This window comes from Coffea arabica, chromosome 5c (assembly GCF_036785885.1).
Source record: "Coffea arabica cultivar ET-39 chromosome 5c, Coffea Arabica ET-39 HiFi, whole genome shotgun sequence".
NCBI lineage: Eukaryota > Viridiplantae > Streptophyta > Magnoliopsida > Gentianales > Rubiaceae > Coffea > Coffea arabica.
The window spans coordinates 42,444,027-42,460,797 of NC_092319.1; the positions used below are offsets into that span (position 1 = coordinate 42,444,027).

The 16,771-nt window shown below is 35.5% G+C and overlaps 2 protein-coding genes across 4 annotated transcripts; both read right to left on the reverse strand.

The window, feature by feature from the left end:
• Window positions 1-856: 856 nt before the first annotated feature.
• LOC113689505 (pentatricopeptide repeat-containing protein At2g20710, mitochondrial-like) lies at window positions 857-5,698 on the reverse strand. The gene is made up of 2 exons (XM_072050113.1): window positions 5,360-5,698; window positions 857-2,673 (listed from the first exon to the last, which is right to left on the reverse strand). Exons 1-2 carry the CDS (start codon window positions 5,662-5,664, stop codon window positions 1,410-1,412), a joined length of 1,569 nt encoding a protein of 522 aa, XP_071906214.1. The 5' UTR covers window positions 5,665-5,698; the 3' UTR covers window positions 857-1,409.
• Window positions 5,699-12,849: 7,151 nt separating this feature from the next.
• LOC113688968 (E3 ubiquitin-protein ligase RMA1H1) lies at window positions 12,850-16,511 on the reverse strand. 3 transcript variants are annotated; one of them, XM_072051002.1, is made up of 3 exons: window positions 16,263-16,511; window positions 15,876-16,030; window positions 12,850-13,854 (listed from the first exon to the last, which is right to left on the reverse strand). In XM_072051002.1, the coding sequence occupies exon 3, from the start codon at window positions 13,809-13,811 to the stop codon at window positions 13,080-13,082; it is 732 nt and encodes a 243-aa protein (XP_071907103.1). In that variant the 5' UTR covers window positions 13,812-13,854; window positions 15,876-16,030; window positions 16,263-16,511; the 3' UTR covers window positions 12,850-13,079. The 3 variants fall into 3 exon arrangements, with proteins under 3 accessions (XP_071907103.1, XP_071907102.1, XP_027062602.1); XM_072051001.1 differs by having other exon boundaries at window positions 15,876-16,033; XM_027206801.2 differs by lacking the exon at window positions 15,876-16,030 and having other exon boundaries at window positions 16,263-16,510.
• Between the last annotated feature and the right edge of the window lie 260 nt (window positions 16,512-16,771).

Consider the following 16,771-nt stretch of genomic DNA (forward strand, 5'->3'; position numbering starts at 1 on the left):
AAAATAATTATGTAAAACTCGATTGAGCTCAACAAGTTTTCAAACTTCACATATTAAGTTTGAACTTGAGGTTGTCAAATAGTTTGAGTTGCTCGAACTCGAGCTCAAGTTGAGTTTTGATCGAATAAGCTTACGAACTACTCGATTAATCTCGACTCATTTACACTCAATTCATATTCACTATATTTTTTTCTCCCTTACCTATTCTTTTCTTCCTTTTGTTTACCTTTTGTTTATAGGTAAGAAAATAATCTTAGTTGAAGGGAAGGTTATCGCATTCCAAGCCTAGGGAGTTCCTTTTAATTGGTGGGATTTGCTTCCTTTAAACATGGCGAATGAGTCTTATCGCTTATCAAGACAAATGAGATTTTATCAGTTGAGTCAATCCCAAATATTAACAAGGTGAACGAGCTTTATTGCTTATCAAGGTGAATGAGATTTAACTTCTCAGAAAATACCAATGCTATTCCTCTCAAACTAAGGTACTAATAGCCAGTATAAAACTTAAGAGGGTGACATTAACACTTCCATATAAGTTGCTTTGACATGAAAATTTGGGTTATGGCATCATTAGTTGCGTTTATGAGAAGGATCACAAATACTATAAGGTAAATTATGATTGCACGAATTAGTCTTATGCGATGATCTTGGTGCACTCGTCTTAGTGCCACCTAGTTTATCGAGGAAAAAAAGATGAGAAAAAGTTTTATCCTAGATTTGTTCTTGAGGTTCCCTTCTTTTTTTCTTTTTTCCTTTCCCTTGATTTTCCAGTTTTTTGACGCAATCATATATTCTGAGCTAGACACAATTGAATGAATTGCCAGTTGCAATTACTCACTGAAAAACGGACCAAAAATGCCCAGCAGAAAATTCTCAATTAATCATTATTGGAAGTCACTTGTCAACTCAATGATGTTTACTTTGTTACAAAATGGTCAATTGCATGGCAATGCGAATTCGAACAATAGCTGTACTTGAACAATATGCTTCATATATATCTCGCCTATGTTAAACCCAATCCAGCAACAAGAAGAAAAAGTCAGGTCAATCAACCCAGAGAAGCAGCTAGAAACCGGTATAAAATGGAAAAGTTTTGTAATCCTCAGGGAAGAAGTAGCCAGGGCGTCATTTTCCATTCTCTGCAGTGCAAGCATCAAACTACTAAACTGTACCCCAATGCTAGCAAAATCTGGGATCATATCTTCTTCTGTGGTGAGGTTTCAAGAATTCTTTTATATTACTTTACTTTTTAATTCTCGCTTTGCTTCGAAGCTGATTTCCTTTCAAGAGCTGCCATAAGAGGTTGCTTCTGGAGCACCCGCATTCCATTAAAATGGTAGTCAAGTATGTACTTGAAACAGTTAGAGCAGCTCAGTCCCAGGAGCATCACTCATCAGTCGTCACTTGCACTAGTCTGATCCCGAAAACGATGAATCCATTTCTTCATCATTCTCATCCAGTTCAAAAAAGATACCAGTTCTAGGACTTCGACTCTCGTGTAGACGGGAAACTTGTTCTAAAACAATACCCTGATCTGCAAGTAACCTGTCAAACTTTTCCTTTTCTGCATCTCCCTTTTCTTTCAAGTATTCCAGACACGCTGTCAACGTAGTGCGGTTTAAAGTCCAAGAAGTACCTTTCCAAGAAAAGATGGCATTTTTCATTGCATCGACTGCCTTCTCCATCTGATTATCTTTGTAGTATCCAGTTGCTAGATAATCCCATGTGCTTGCAGGAATCTTTCTGCCACAGTTTATAGCTCTGTTTATAAATTCTTCAGCCCTTTGCAGCAAGCCCTTTTTAGTATAAGCATTTATCAATGTGTTTGGAATTCGGAAGTCATAAGAAGTGTTCACAGATTCCCATTCCTGAAAAATCTTTTCAGCTTCATCAATGTCATCCAACCAGATTAAAGAGCTTATCATGTGAAAGTACCCATTGTTGGTCATATTTCCTCTCTTCTTGTAAAGATGCCAGATTCGTGTGACTTCATCTTTGTCACCCAAACTGGCATACATACTAAGGAGAATTTGGTAGGCAAGTCCTCTATTGCTACCTCTGATAAGTTTCTCTGCCTTCTTCAGCATGTCAGAAGCTTTATCTTGGAGGTTAGCTCCTAAGTATCCCTTTGCTGCTGTTACACAAGCATTCCAATTCACATTAACTAGAAGGTCATCTTCCATTTTCTTCAAGAGCTTCTCCATGGCCTCTATATCAGAATTTAGAGCATAAGCATTCAACAAGATGCAGTATGCGGGTTTATCAAAAGTTATGCCTTCCTGTTCCATCTGACGAACAAGCTTCTCAAATTTCTCACGCTTTCCCAGCTTAGAGTAGAGGTTCAGCATAATACAGTAGGATAACTTCATATTACAACCAAATCTTCCCATTACACGCATGATTGCCTCAGCCTGTTCCACTAATTTCTTCTTGGCATAGCAATTTAATAGAGAACCATAGACCTTAAAAGTTTTCAGACTATCCGGGACATTACAGAAGTAGTTCTCTGCCTCTTGTAATCCATGTACTTTAGATATTAAATCCAGTCTCACTGCAACATCTTCAGGTGATAGGTTAGAACTGTCAACCATCCACTTGGACAACTGAAAGAAAAATGAGAAATGAGCAATGGAGCCAAAAGTTTCAGCACTCATGGGGCTCCAATTAGAGGAGATAATTCAGGCATTCATACAATATAGCCTTGAAACTTTGCAGGTTCAAATGAATTGCATATTATACTGAAGAAACAGCAAGTGGCTCAAGGAGCTTTTGTGGTCTACACGGTAAAAATAACTTAAAGGCTACATTAACTTGATCTACCTTTTAGTTTCTCAACATCATAAAGATCTCCCCTCGGATTTCTTACATTATACCCCCTCTCTTATTAGTTTTTTCAATTAAACAAATTTAAGTTACATATTAGACTACTTTTGCTCCATTCAATAAAACATGTTACAAGTTTTACCAATCAAAGTAATGCTAGAAGCTTAGTTTTCATGAAATCACAAATTAATGTGAAAATAATGACGACAACTTGTTTGTTAATTTTATGATAATGAAGTTACTGTTAAAACGAAAAAAATAGCTAATTCTTAAAACAAAGAATTTACCTCACTTGACTATGAAAGATGGTATATGATGATTATCAATGTGGAAAGATATATTACAACATAGCGGACAACTCTAAATTCGTCTAAGAATGTCAAGAAAGAGGTATTGCAGAGAAAACCATCTTTGGCCATATTTTCTTGAAAGGAATCGCAGCTTATGAATAGCTCGGATAATTCATTTCCTTGTCCATTTCCCCAAAAATAGAGATTTGAAGGATTCAAGATCGCAATGTACCCTCAACAGCACATGCTGCAATTATGCAAACCACTCTAGCACCAGCCTTTCAAAGTGTAATCTATTGCCACATATAAAATCTTTTGCCACTTAGTAAATGCAACAATTTCTCAAGATAGGTGCAACTTCTGTAAACACCAAAGTAACAACACTACCTGTAACATCCTATGTAAGTAGACTGATTGGAATCCAGACATGAGGGAGTAATACATCTCAACTATTTTATCCAAATATAAGACAGCACCAACTTCTTAATGTTCAGTTACTGTTTCTCAAAATTTTATCTTCATCATGATTTTTAATTTGATAATATCATAATAAGCATATGATAATATTATAAAAAAAAAAAAAGAGCATATGATAATAAGCACTACGCAATTGCATCTGTTTGTTTATAGAAGAAATCAAAATGCAGGTTGATATGGTTATTCTCATACCACAAGCACGCCAAGTGTTCTTTCAGTCTCTTAACTAGTAGCACTTTCTTTAAGTGGAGGAGTTTGCATACATATTAGCGGTGAAATTTCAAGATTCCTAGCTCAGGTGAGAAACTTTCAATACATTCTTGTTAAGCACACTTAATTACTTCTTTGTGTGAAACCTCCAAATCAATCAGATAAGGCAAGAGCACAAGAAAAAATATGATAAAAAGCATGAAAGTTCTGAAAGTGCAGAACTTTAAGATCGAGGTTTTGAACCATAATACACTCACTTCAGATTGAACAGATTTCAACGAGTTTCATGGCTCTCATTTTAAGACCCCAAGTTCTAACAGCTATATTTTCCCAAATCTGTATCTGATGATCCATATAACTTACAAAGAACAATTGGAAAAAGCAGTTATGGGAAAACAGTAGGAATGATCTATCAAATGGCAACAATGCAATGAAGATTCAGATGCATGTTGAGTAGGAAGAACAAAGCATTGTGGAGATTTGAATGGAAAACCTGCTAGATGTGACATCAAGAACGGTAGAAGTAAAGTCCTGTAGCCAAATATTTTACTTCACCACTGATTAAGTTTTCACTAGTGGGACAGTTGCAGTTATTGCAGCACCACGTTGGCTTCCCATTATACTTGTTTTCAATCATTTCATTGTCTATCTCACTTTCAGAAACAGCCTCCAAATATAGTATTGCATTTCTAACCGTCTTCGATATTTTAGATTTGGCACTTCACAGCTTAGCAAATTCAACTATATTTTATATTTTAGATTTGACTTTTCACATCTTACCAAATTCCACTAGAAAATTGACTTCATAGAATTAATACATCAGACCAGGTTTTTCGAAACCTTATTTCCTTTTGGAACAAACCATCCATCAGGGCACCAGGTACAAATCTCAAGGGATGGTCTCTTAAGGTATAAAACAGAAATTTCCCATGGGAATGCTTCAATTTACTTCCCAACCAACTCAGCAGCACAAAGCCACAACATTTCTGAAATCAAAGACCCTATTTCTTCTGATCGCTCAAGGTGCTATGCAAGCATGAATTTTCAAAGTTAATCCCATCATTTCCCTAAATTTCATCAGCATCAGTATCAAACATATTCAGCAACCATTTTAGCCTAAAAAAGTTCCTTTCATTAAAAGTTATCAAAAATCCTTCATCAGTGGGCGTGCATGACTAATTTTTTCAACCTTTCCAACCTTGGTTCAATAGGAGCGTTCCAAGTCAGAAAGACTGAGCTAGTGCTGTCTTTCCTTTCCCTAACATCGACCAAAACTAAACACCACATACTAAAAAAATATTGATTCATTTCCCATTTAATTCAAAGTCATAAAATATCTTCAATTTAGGGTCTAATTTTCCATAATCTAACCTCATTAGTCTTAATGCATACTCACATAATCACAAGTCACACATACCCAATAAAGTAATAAAGATCACTTCTTTTCTTTTTCCTCAATAGGATTATGCATAGAGCATTTACAACCTAGAACCTAATAGCAAATCACTTAACAGAGGATTTACAACAAGTCCAATAAATGCAGATAAACAAATAATCACATTTTTCTTGCATAACCTAATAGACAGGCCTGAAGAGCATGAGTGTAGCGTCTGTTTTTCCTCAGGATTTTGAAGATGGTTTTGAGCTCGGATTGATGAACGGGTCGGCCTTCCCGAACCCATTGATCAAGAATTGGGACAATGGAAACCTGAGGGTCTCCAGCTGGTAAAATTCTCTTGAACAAAGTGTTTGGGGAGGGGGAAACTGAGGTCTTTGTTGAAAATGAGAAAAACCCAGATGCCTCATTCCAATTATAGTGTGATTTCTTGCAGAAATTCAACAAGTTTTTGAAGGAATTAATCATTTGTGCAGGCAGAGGAATGATTTTGCAGTATGTTCTTTCTTGTTGTGGAGGGAGATTTTACAAAGGTTTATGATGATCTGGGCCGGGCTATGACTTATGAGCCTAAAAAGGCTTCTATTTGATTGTGGGCTTGCTTTCGAAATCACATTTGGTACTGAGGTTTCATTTGTATGGTCTGACCCAAGGTATGCGGATTTAGGCCCTTTTTGTACCTATGGGTTTTCGTATAGGCGAGTTGTAAGTTTTTTTTTTGTTTGAGGTTTTAAATCCGACACCTATTATTTACAGTATTTCATTGGAGTTGTAAGTTTAAATCATTTTAAAGTGAAAAAGATATATTGGACAAGTTTTTACTTTAGCCCCTTATAATTTAGCTTCGACACTTTTTGTCCTTTATCCTATTCACGTTTTAATTTTTTTGAGTTTTCTTGTTTGATTTTAGTCCCTCAGTTTTATTATTTACTTATGCGATGCTTTTCATTTATGCTTTTCTTCCTTTTAGAAAAATTTCAGAAAGGCTTGAATAGGAATGAAGAAGCAAGAAGGGAAATGAAAAGTAGAAAAGGAGAATCAAAAGAAATATTATTATCCATGAATAATATCCAATTCTTGATCCTTTTTATTTATATAGTTTCTATTTTTAACATTTTATTAATTGATTTCAATTTCTTTCTTTAGAAATAGAAGGGACCAAATGTGTGAATATTGAAACATGAGAGTAGTAAGTAGAACATGAAAACACAAAATTAAGACTAGGATAAAAAATTTTAAAAGAAAGGGACCTGAATTAAATTTGCACATTTGAGAAAGGTTTGAAAACCTGACTTTGTGATCGAAATTTTGATGCCTTTTAAGGAAATATTAATTTACTAACAACAAGATTTGCTCAATTAGCTTGCTGTTGAAAAACAATTTTGACTTCAAATGAAGGAGGAGTTGATGTGAAATCAAACTGGTTATTTCTATGGAGGACTTTTATGATTCTTGGAACTTTTCTCTTATTCAATTCTAATATCAAATCAACAAATTTCATCTTAATTTAAGAAAATGCATATTTATTAAGAAGTGAAGTTTAAGGACCAGCAATTTGAGATGTACTAAGGCCGAGTTTTCTAAATGAATTGTTTTTGGCTCAACTAGACAAGTAATTCTGTTGACAGATAGAGTCCCCATATACTGCAATTCTTGATGAAAAAGAAAAAAAAAGGTGGTGCTAGTGGAACATATTTGTCCTACAATCTTGTCATATCTATTCTTGAATTCACTATTCACCTTAGCTGTTCTTGGTAAAAGCAAAAAATATAACGTATATAAACAGATTAAACATATTCAACTTACACTTTTATATCCAATATATAAACTTTCAAAATACATGCTACCTCATTGTGATCATATTACCGGCCGGCCAAGAAAATATGTGCTTATTGCAAACTAAGAAAATAAAGAACCAAACCAGATGGATAAATGCTCTTTACAATACTAAAAGGAGAGGAGATTTTAATTGATGCATCTGTAAAAAAAAAAAAAAAAAATGTATTCCTTCACAAACCATCATATAAATATGATAATACAGTACATCCTTTCACGTATAGACATTTTGAAACCCTTACCCACATGTATAAAAAAAAAAAAAAAAATTCGGGTTTTCGGTAACATGTTTGGTGTCATAGTACTCCTATTTTACGTTTTATTACACTCCGTCTTTAAACTATCTAAGCTGCTAAAATAAAACAATTTCATCAACGTGCATTCTTGAATGCCAAGCTGCTTATTTACTATAGTATAAGTACTCTTTGCTTCACTTTCTTGGGGGGAAGGACACATCCAGGGCTTAACAATTTCTTATTTGTAATAGGACTAGACCCTGATGGAGGTGTTGGACCACGCTTTGGTAACGTTGAAGCATATACAGCAGACTTCTGTATTCTTGACCTGCTTTGCCTCCCAGTTTCAACTTCTCCCTCAAATCCCTTGCCACCATGGCCTTCTTCTCCTCCTCCTCTCTGACCAAGCAAACGTCCCTCAGCCTGCAGCATTACTCTAGCTATTAAGGAAAAGAAACAGGATTGGTGATGCTGTGACGATTTCTTGAGCTTGATAAAGAACCCCATTTTGTGGTAATTTAGTTCTAATCGATCGTATATACAGCACCAGCAGGCCTCAAAGAGTAGTATTAGACACTAGTCAATGAGATTTTGCACATAATATGCTGGTGATTAGAGATGAAAAGCACGTACATGTATGCCCAGAACCGGAACCTAAGAGCTGGCTGAGCAGTGTATATCAATTGGTCAACCTCAGCTGGCTACAAATCATACTTTATTGTCAATTTGAAGAAGAGAATAATTCTCTATAAGGCAAAAACTAGCTTCTTGAAAGGTGAATAATCTATATTTTTGACCCAAACTGATAATTCAAAGAGTAAATCTTATATATACTGACAGCTAGTGTATATACTATCACTATTTGATTTATGACATTTGTGAAAAAGTTGAATTTTAAATTCAAAATTTTCATAATTATCGTTCATCCAGCACTGATATCAGTGTAGAAAAGATTGATCCTAATTTAAAAGCCTTGTTTATATAGGCATTGAGGTTTGAAGGCACGGCCAATTGGATTATTTAGTTGAAAGTCTTATGCATGATAATGATTATTTAGTGGTTGTGGGATGTTTTAGTGCCTTAATTCGATGTGCAACTATTTCCATGAAATATTTGAGAGAGACCTGTGTTTTTTTTTTTTTTTTTTTTTTTTTTGCTATGGCAAGTGCAAATAGAGTACAATGCATGCCAAATTGTACTAATTATTTGTACTTTTCTTGTCGTATTGGATTGTAGGAAATAAATTTCATGGACATTAGTCCTATTACAGGTGTAAAACCCGATTGATTCTTAGTTCTTACTCCCAAGCAAGGCATTGGTACATTAAGGAAGCAACCCCAGGATTGGTGGACAAAGTCAAGAAGAATGGTCTGCAAGATGGCTTTTCCAGATGCTTTTAGTTTTGTTTTCTTAAGCCCTATGAATAACGTTTATGGACAATAATTAATCTGATTTAATCTTTTCTTTTTCTTTTTCTTTTTGGCGAACTAGAGATTGGGAAAGTTAGAATGTGATGTAGACCTGCGCCTAAGATGTGTGTATGTAAGTAGTAATTTAAGAATCTCTTTGAAAACTAACATACTTCCATTTTCTTTTTTCTGCCACAATGGATTACTTCTTTTGACCCAGTTCTTCAAATGATGAATTTGCCTTATCTTTAAGAATTAAGCCTAATAATTCACTTTTTCACACAAAAATTCTAAGCTAAAGTGTGTGTGTGTGTGTGTATATATATATAATTTTTTTTTTTTTTTTTTTTGCATGAGTGTCCCATTTGCTGTTGACTTATCTCTAATTATGGCCGAATTGTCCCCAAAAATATTTTGCATCAAAATCATACCATGAAGTTCACGCTAAGGGCCCTGTTATAGAGACATTTGAGAAAGAATCTGGTCCTACACATAATCAAATTCAAAGGTAGCATTTTGCATGCTAAACGTTGTCTAGGATAAGATGGATCATAGTTTGAGATTTCAAGAGTTGGAAGTCTTAGATTTCAATTTCTCTTCCTCCTTTTAGTTTTAGTCTTTTAGATCCCACCCCCTTTCCTGAGTAAAATTTAAAAAAAAAAAAAAAGGAATGATTTCAGAAACCTCTCCTGAGGTTTCTAATAATTTCACTTAGCTCTTTTAAGGTTTTAAAAATTACACCTATGTCCCTTGCCCATTTAATATGACAATACTAATCTTAATATTTTAATAAAACTCCATGGTTGCTATGTTTATACAAAGGATGGATTTTATAATTTTTTTTCTTTTTCCTTCTTATTCATTTCTCTAATATTTCATTAGAATTATAGAAGAACTATCAATGTTATCCCTAATATCTATCTAGATCAAACGTTAAACGAGTAATTTTTTTTGATAACTTTGAATATCATCCAAGTTTTAGTAGCTCTTTTTTTTTTGTATCAAAATGAAGAATAATTAAAAACAAATGGCCCAAAATCACTACCAAACTATGGTAGTTCAATCACTAAACTAGTCCATAAACTTTTATTTAAAAAAATAGTCCATAAACTTAAAAAAAAAAATTAGCACTTTTTTCTCTATCTTAAAAAGAATCTATATCCCTAATAAAGCACTATAAACAATAGCCTATTATACCAAAAGATTTATTGTCATAGTTGATCATCAATTAACTATTGGCATGAAAAACTTGAGACTCTTTGTCTTTTATAATTAAACCAAATTACTTTACAATTGTTTAGAAGAATAAATTAAACTTTATAAGATAACGGCGTTTTAGGGTATTCATTAAAATTTTGACTCTATTTTAAGGTTTGGTTACCAAAGTATCAAATCAAGGGAGGTAAATGTAATTTTTAAAACTTTAAGAGAACTAAATGAAATAGTCAAAAATCTCAGGGGAAGTTTTTGAAATTATCCCCAAAAAAATGGATCATGGTTCAATAAAAAAAAAAAGGATGGTCATATTTTCTATTAAGAGGACCTGTATTGTCTCAGGATGGTGGAATAATTTTGACCCACTTGTGATCAACGACTAATTTAACTATCGACTAATTTGTCTATGCTCGAAATTAATTTCAATTATGCCAATTATTTGCTAAGTTGGGTTGGATTCATCAATATTATTAGTTTTTCAAGAGGGCGAAACCATGTAAATCGAATCTATGACAGAATAATTCACGGGAGAGACAACGATTTGGAAACAAAATAGCTCTTAAAATCTCTTTTTATTCTTTGTTGTCGAATGTTCCACCGTTACTTGTTGCATTATGCTGGCCCTATCCAATAAATTTAGTATATCATCATTTACGTGCTGTTTCACGCCCTTTGCCTGTAATAATTTATAAAAGACATTATTATCATGTGGAGATCATAGGAGCAGGAAATACCAAGACTAGTTAGGTACTAACACCAAATTATTAAGGTAACGTGATCATTTGAATTGCCTTCATGTTCTAATGGGACACTATGACCAATCCTATCAAGTGATTTTAATGTCTTATCCTTCTGATTTGCTTTTTTTTCCTATGGCGCAAATTGCCATGATATGAAGTAGAAGGATCTTGGAGTAAAGCCCTAAGGTAAACAACTAGAAGAGCAAGAAAAATGCAGATCAGAAATGAACCAAATATATCTTAGGATGGTTTTTTTTTCCGCAACGATAGAATTCCTATAGTTTAATATAACCGAATCTAGCGAGAAGGGCAAGGGAGGACTGATGTGATAATCTAGGGAGAGGGGGAGGGGGAGGGAGACTGATGTGAGTAGAGACTCCATCAATTAAGGCCAATTAAGGCCGCCACATATAGTGACAACACCACCAAGACTGACGGTGACCACCAAGCCAAAGGCCTAGTGGCATCTTAGGATGGCTAAAATGGACTATTTAAAAATCGTAGCTGACAACTTGTACTGGAAGATCACTATATAAGCCAGGCAAATGTGTGAAAACATGGTACAGAAAGGGAGAAAAAAAAAGAAGGAAGAAGCCTATTAGCTGAAAATACAGTTACAGAGAAACCGACGGGAATTGAATATACGGATGCAAGAGACACCTCCGTGAATCTAAGAGAAGCCACATTAAGTGGCAATTTTTTGATAAGAGTCAAGATTTGAACCTTTGACCTCCAACCCTATAAAAAACATGTGAAGGTCAATCATTCTAGAAATAGTTGGTTACAAAGGTTATCATAGTTGGTAAAGTGTTTCCCTTGCTAATGCACCCTTGTATTTGTTCTTGTGTCCCAGTTAACCTTGTTAACTTATAATTCACTTAAAGATTAAAGAAAAAAGAATGCATTAGATCTTTTGAGTGTCTAATGGGCTATATGGCCACCTCCAAAGCAGTTGCCATTGTTTTACTATTAAGAGGAAATTTGAGTTAATTATCTACTGATACAATTTTGCATGTCTTGTGCTTGTAAGTAGACTTCTTTGTTCTATATAAAATACCAGAATGGGAGAAGGAAAACTACCTGCCATTGCATGACTGAAAGCTGAAAAGCAGAAAGTAGATAAGAATGGGAGATATTTCTTAAGAATCAAGTGTACAAAGTTGTGAGCTAGACGCTATCCAACATGCACATTGACAGTATATTATGAAGAACAAATCTGGAGAGAAGGGTAGTGAAGACAAAGCACCAATAATAAAGAGGAGGAGAAGAAGAAGGTTCATTATGAGAAAACTACTAGGAGCCAAAAAAGAAAAAAAGACAGAAGATGCAGATGATGGCAAATCGGAAGCTTCATTATGAGCTTGTCTTGATGTAATGGGGACCGATAAGAAGAAATTAAGGATTTAAGAATACCCAACCCACACGCCTAATAGTTCAAATCACCATGGACCATCAGAGGGGCTAGAATTTTCTAGTGATGAGGAAAGAAATGACCTTTGTTGGCCTTTTCTCAAAGAGTTTGATGAGAATCTTAAAAAGTTTGTGTCCAAAATAGATTAGTAAACCAATCAAAATTTAGTTAGTCACCGAAGTTTGGAAGCTTCTCCTCCATCAACTTCCAAAGTTGCCGCCACGGCACTTGCTCCTGCTAACATATTGTACGATATGGCACACCACCGCCATAGCCCCCACCATCCACCATTTGTTTCTGTTTACCTCATCAACAATGTTGACACTAGTGAAAATGACTAGAAGTAAAATGGAGAACAAAATTTTACTTGCAACCAAACTTAAATGCATGTGGGTTCTTGATCATGGGACTGAAGGGTCTACGAGTTGCCTATTCATTCAACCATTTTGCTTCCCAAATTTGACTAAACCTTACCACCTATCAACATATATAGTGGACCATTATGCTACTTGTAATCATGAACATATCCATCTTATCTATGGTGCTTTGATGCAATTCACTCCTCAAACCTCAATTGTTTCAAGGGAATCAACTTTGTGGCCCACCAGACACTCAATAAGTCAGTTAATTATCTGTGTAGTGTGGCATCAACCACCACCAAAAATGTGCTCCAAACCTTAGAGCAGAGTATGATTGTAGCTTGATAATGGAGGTGAAGTCTGGTCACATGGAATAGAGGGCTTGATGGAGAAATTATTGTACTTCTTTAACCTACATATGTTAGTAGTAATTATTTAAGACTGAGATAATAGGAGGTGAAGTTTGTTTATTAGTCCCTCCTCCATACAACCAAATATTTAGAATTGTTCATACCTAGAAACTGAGATCCAACTAGTATATATCAGCAGCTCCAGATTTGGAGATGGCACACACTCTGTGATTTGCTATTGCTACATTAATAGGCTGAGTTTGTATAACAGGGGTGGATTTTCTTTTTTTACATGTATACGTTTGGGAGGATTGGGAGAAAACTGTATCAAAACAGCAGTAGACATAAAACCATAGAACAGCAGAGGAAAAAACATATTCTGCTGAGAGATTTGTCAGCCTGCATCACTTGCCTTCTCATCCTCGGAGTGCTACCACCTGACAGATGAAATGAATTTGGGTATGAATAGGCCTGTGGGTTCCCAAACATCCTAGTAAGAACCATTTCCCCAAGCATCGTGACCAATGGATGATACGTGTTCGGTCTCATTGTGCCACTGGAAAACTGAGGGTAAGATTGTGGTGGTTGTGTGTAACTTAGTCGGTGAAGCTGTGGAACTGCTCGTGAGATATTCGGCGTTGTGGGTAATGGCAGCATACTTCCACATTTTGGGCTTGGTGGCCTTTGCGGGATGACTATGCCTAGTTGTCCCGCTTTTGCTTCGGAAGGCTTTGTAGCGAGTCCCCTACCATAGAGAGGAATTACACTTTCTTCAGATAGTTCAGCCTTGCAGACAGGACATTGTGGCTGTTGGAGGTTGCAATTTTCAGAAGGCATGCTCTGAAAATGGATCCATTTGTAGATGCAGGGCCAACAATAGAGGTGGCCACAGAACGTGACGACAGGATCTCGTGCGCAACCCAGGCAAATGTTACAGTCCAAACCCCCCGAAGGATTATCTTCCAGCTCATCCGGTGAATGGGATTTGCACTTTGTCAATGAAATGTCATCTCGATCGAAGTTGTTTTCAACTGCTGGCTCTTGGAAATACTCCTCCATTACTATTTGCTTTTCTTGTCAAGTAAAATTTTGATACTATTACCTTAAAACAAAAGGGCAGAAATAAAGATGGTTAGATTCAACCGCTCACAACAACAAGAAGTTGCAAATTTCTATTATTTCTGATAAACTATATGCATAAATATCTGCCAAGGTAAAAGTGTTATTCAACATCAAAAGCATGAACGGGTTTGGACACTAATTCCATGGTTAAAGCTTCACAATCCCACTCATTATGATCTTAATTTATGTCCTCATCCAAAAGGTATCAGAAGCAGAGACTGAAAGAGGTTACCATCCATCATAGGGCGTTTCAATTTGACTGAATTATTTAAGTAATCCAATCGAACAGAACGTTGAACAATGCTGCCATTTAGCTATTACAATACATAGCTTATAGTAATAATACAATATTGCACAGGTTGCGTACAAGTAGCCGGTCCTGGCTGGGCAAGGGACCACTTGAAAACCATGACCTACCAGTTCAGAAAGTAAATAAGAAACAATTTCCCATTGATATAATGGTATACATCAGCTACTCTAATTGTTAAATATGCAAACCACCCAAAATTCAAAGAAACTTCCGATTGAACTATATTATTGCTCTAATAGCTAACCACAATCTTCTACAAGGTTTTTTGATAGCAGAGCCTATCCGGTTATCAAGATCACCTATTTTTCATCCTTTCTTAGCTCTATCATACAAAATAACATATCAGGAAGTTTCAAAAATCAGATTAACTACTCTTCTATCTCTACCTTTGAAAACATATTTAGATGGACAAAAAGGAGATCACGGGTTTTTGCACTACAGGTAGGTGAGACTTTGGTTGGAAATTAATTTTGCGACATAAACATCCTATCACGTTCTAAGAAACTTTACCACTAACCTTCTACTCAACTACCCAACTTATTTCATAATAAATAGGTGAACAAACAGTGGACAAGGAACAATTAGCACCTCAAGGATAAAACAGTTAATATCACCCACAGAATGAAGTCCTGAACATTGATTGTGAAGATTGATAAACATATTTCTAGAAGATGTTGCAAGAGCCACAACTCAATCAACTGCTCCATATCATCTTCTTTGCACCATTTAGTCCAGAAGACTATCCAAACTAAAGGAGTGTAAGCAAAAAAACACATCCACTTGTGGTACAAGAGAAACTCAATACTCAGATATAGGATGTGATTGATTAACACAAGATTCAATAGTGAGATTCAGGTATTCATTGTACCCAAGAGACAATCAAGACTCTCTGAAAGATATATTCTTCAAAGATCTGGTCAAATAATAAAACAAACCCTTGAAAAATATCAAAAAGAGAAGGATTTCTATGGTCCTTGTTGGAAAAAAAAGGAAGAAGAACAAAAGATAATACTTCATATTGGGGGAAAAAGGGGTGGTGAACTGAAAGGCACCATATGCCGAAAATGAAAACTGAAAAACCCAGAAAGAAAATTGTTAAGGTCATTTTTGAGGCATATAAGGACCGCCAAGAAAGGTACAAATTAAGGTGCTCAGAATTCATCGTCAAAGCTTGGACGGTAGCATGATAAGGGGTCCTCTAACTTGCAGCTGGAACATCCATTTGGTAAAACACTGCATCTAGAAAGTGGCACTAAATACTAGAAGGATTCACCCATCTCAGTAGAGATGGGCAAGAATTGAGAGATTTCGCCATCTCTACCCCACAGATGCAAATTGTGGTACAATTCAGAACTCACAAGAAGGAATACTTCATTAAGCACATCAAACTCTAACAAGATTCACCTGGAAATCATAAGGTGAACTGATAAGAATCAAAACCCCATAGCTTTGATCTCAAATACACAAGACAAGAGTGTTCTCGCACAATTTAAATTGCGAAACATACCCAATTCTTCTTCCTCCCCTTTCCCCCAACACCCCCAATACCAAGTCCAAAAAAAAGCACTCACAATATACAAGAATTTCATCATCCAGGACTATTCTCATCAATAAAGAAAACAAACGAAATCAAGATGTAAATACCAAATGCCGAAAAAATATTGGTACGAAACGCAGTGCTTAAATTATACCAAAAATTTGAACTTCGTCTACCAAGTTTCAAGCTTTATTCAATGTAACCATGAATCATAATCCACCAAAATTTGCTTTGCCCCCTGAACTCACAGAAGCCCCATAAGCCTTATCCAGCTACCCCAGATAAGTACTCTATTCCCCTTCGTTTCACCTTCTATCACTCAAAACAAACAAAGAAAAGATCAGAATTTTCAAAAAACAGATTAAGGCCATTGCAGAAAAACTCAGAGGTTCGAAGGTCAATACCAATACTGAATTGTCTTAACAGAAAGACTCAAACTTTATCCAAATCTCTTCATGCAAATAGATATTCAAAAGCAACCCCTTTTCTATTTTTTGCATACACATACAAAACAGAGGGATAAAGAAGAGAAGATACATACCAAAAGCACAAAAAAGTTGGCCTCTTGATCGAGGAAAAACTGGCAATTTAGTGGCTTCTTCAATACAAAAGACCAAAGATATCCTAAGCTTTTAGCTAAAACAGGGGAGAGAACAGAAATACTTTGGCAAACAGCAAAGCAATGGTGTGCTACGAATCTCTTTTTGCTCTGTTTTCTCTGTTATGGTTTTGGGTTTGCAAGCTGAGGCAGAAAGGCCTAAAATGAGGAGATGAAGAGAAAGGTTTAAGGGGAGGGCTTTATATACCGAGGCAAAGGGTCAGATCCCATTATTTAATGTTAAATTGCTACTATATCAAGAAATGGAGCTTTTTGTTTTCGTCCGTATGAAAGTGGACAAATTAAATAAGTTGATTTTTTCTTTTACATTATTTTTTATTTTCTCTAATAACAGGATAAACCTTCCCACGAGACCCGCACAAATAATATTCAAGAAAGCAGACTATCCCCTCGAAAATAAATGTTAAACCTAAATGGCTAAATATAACTAT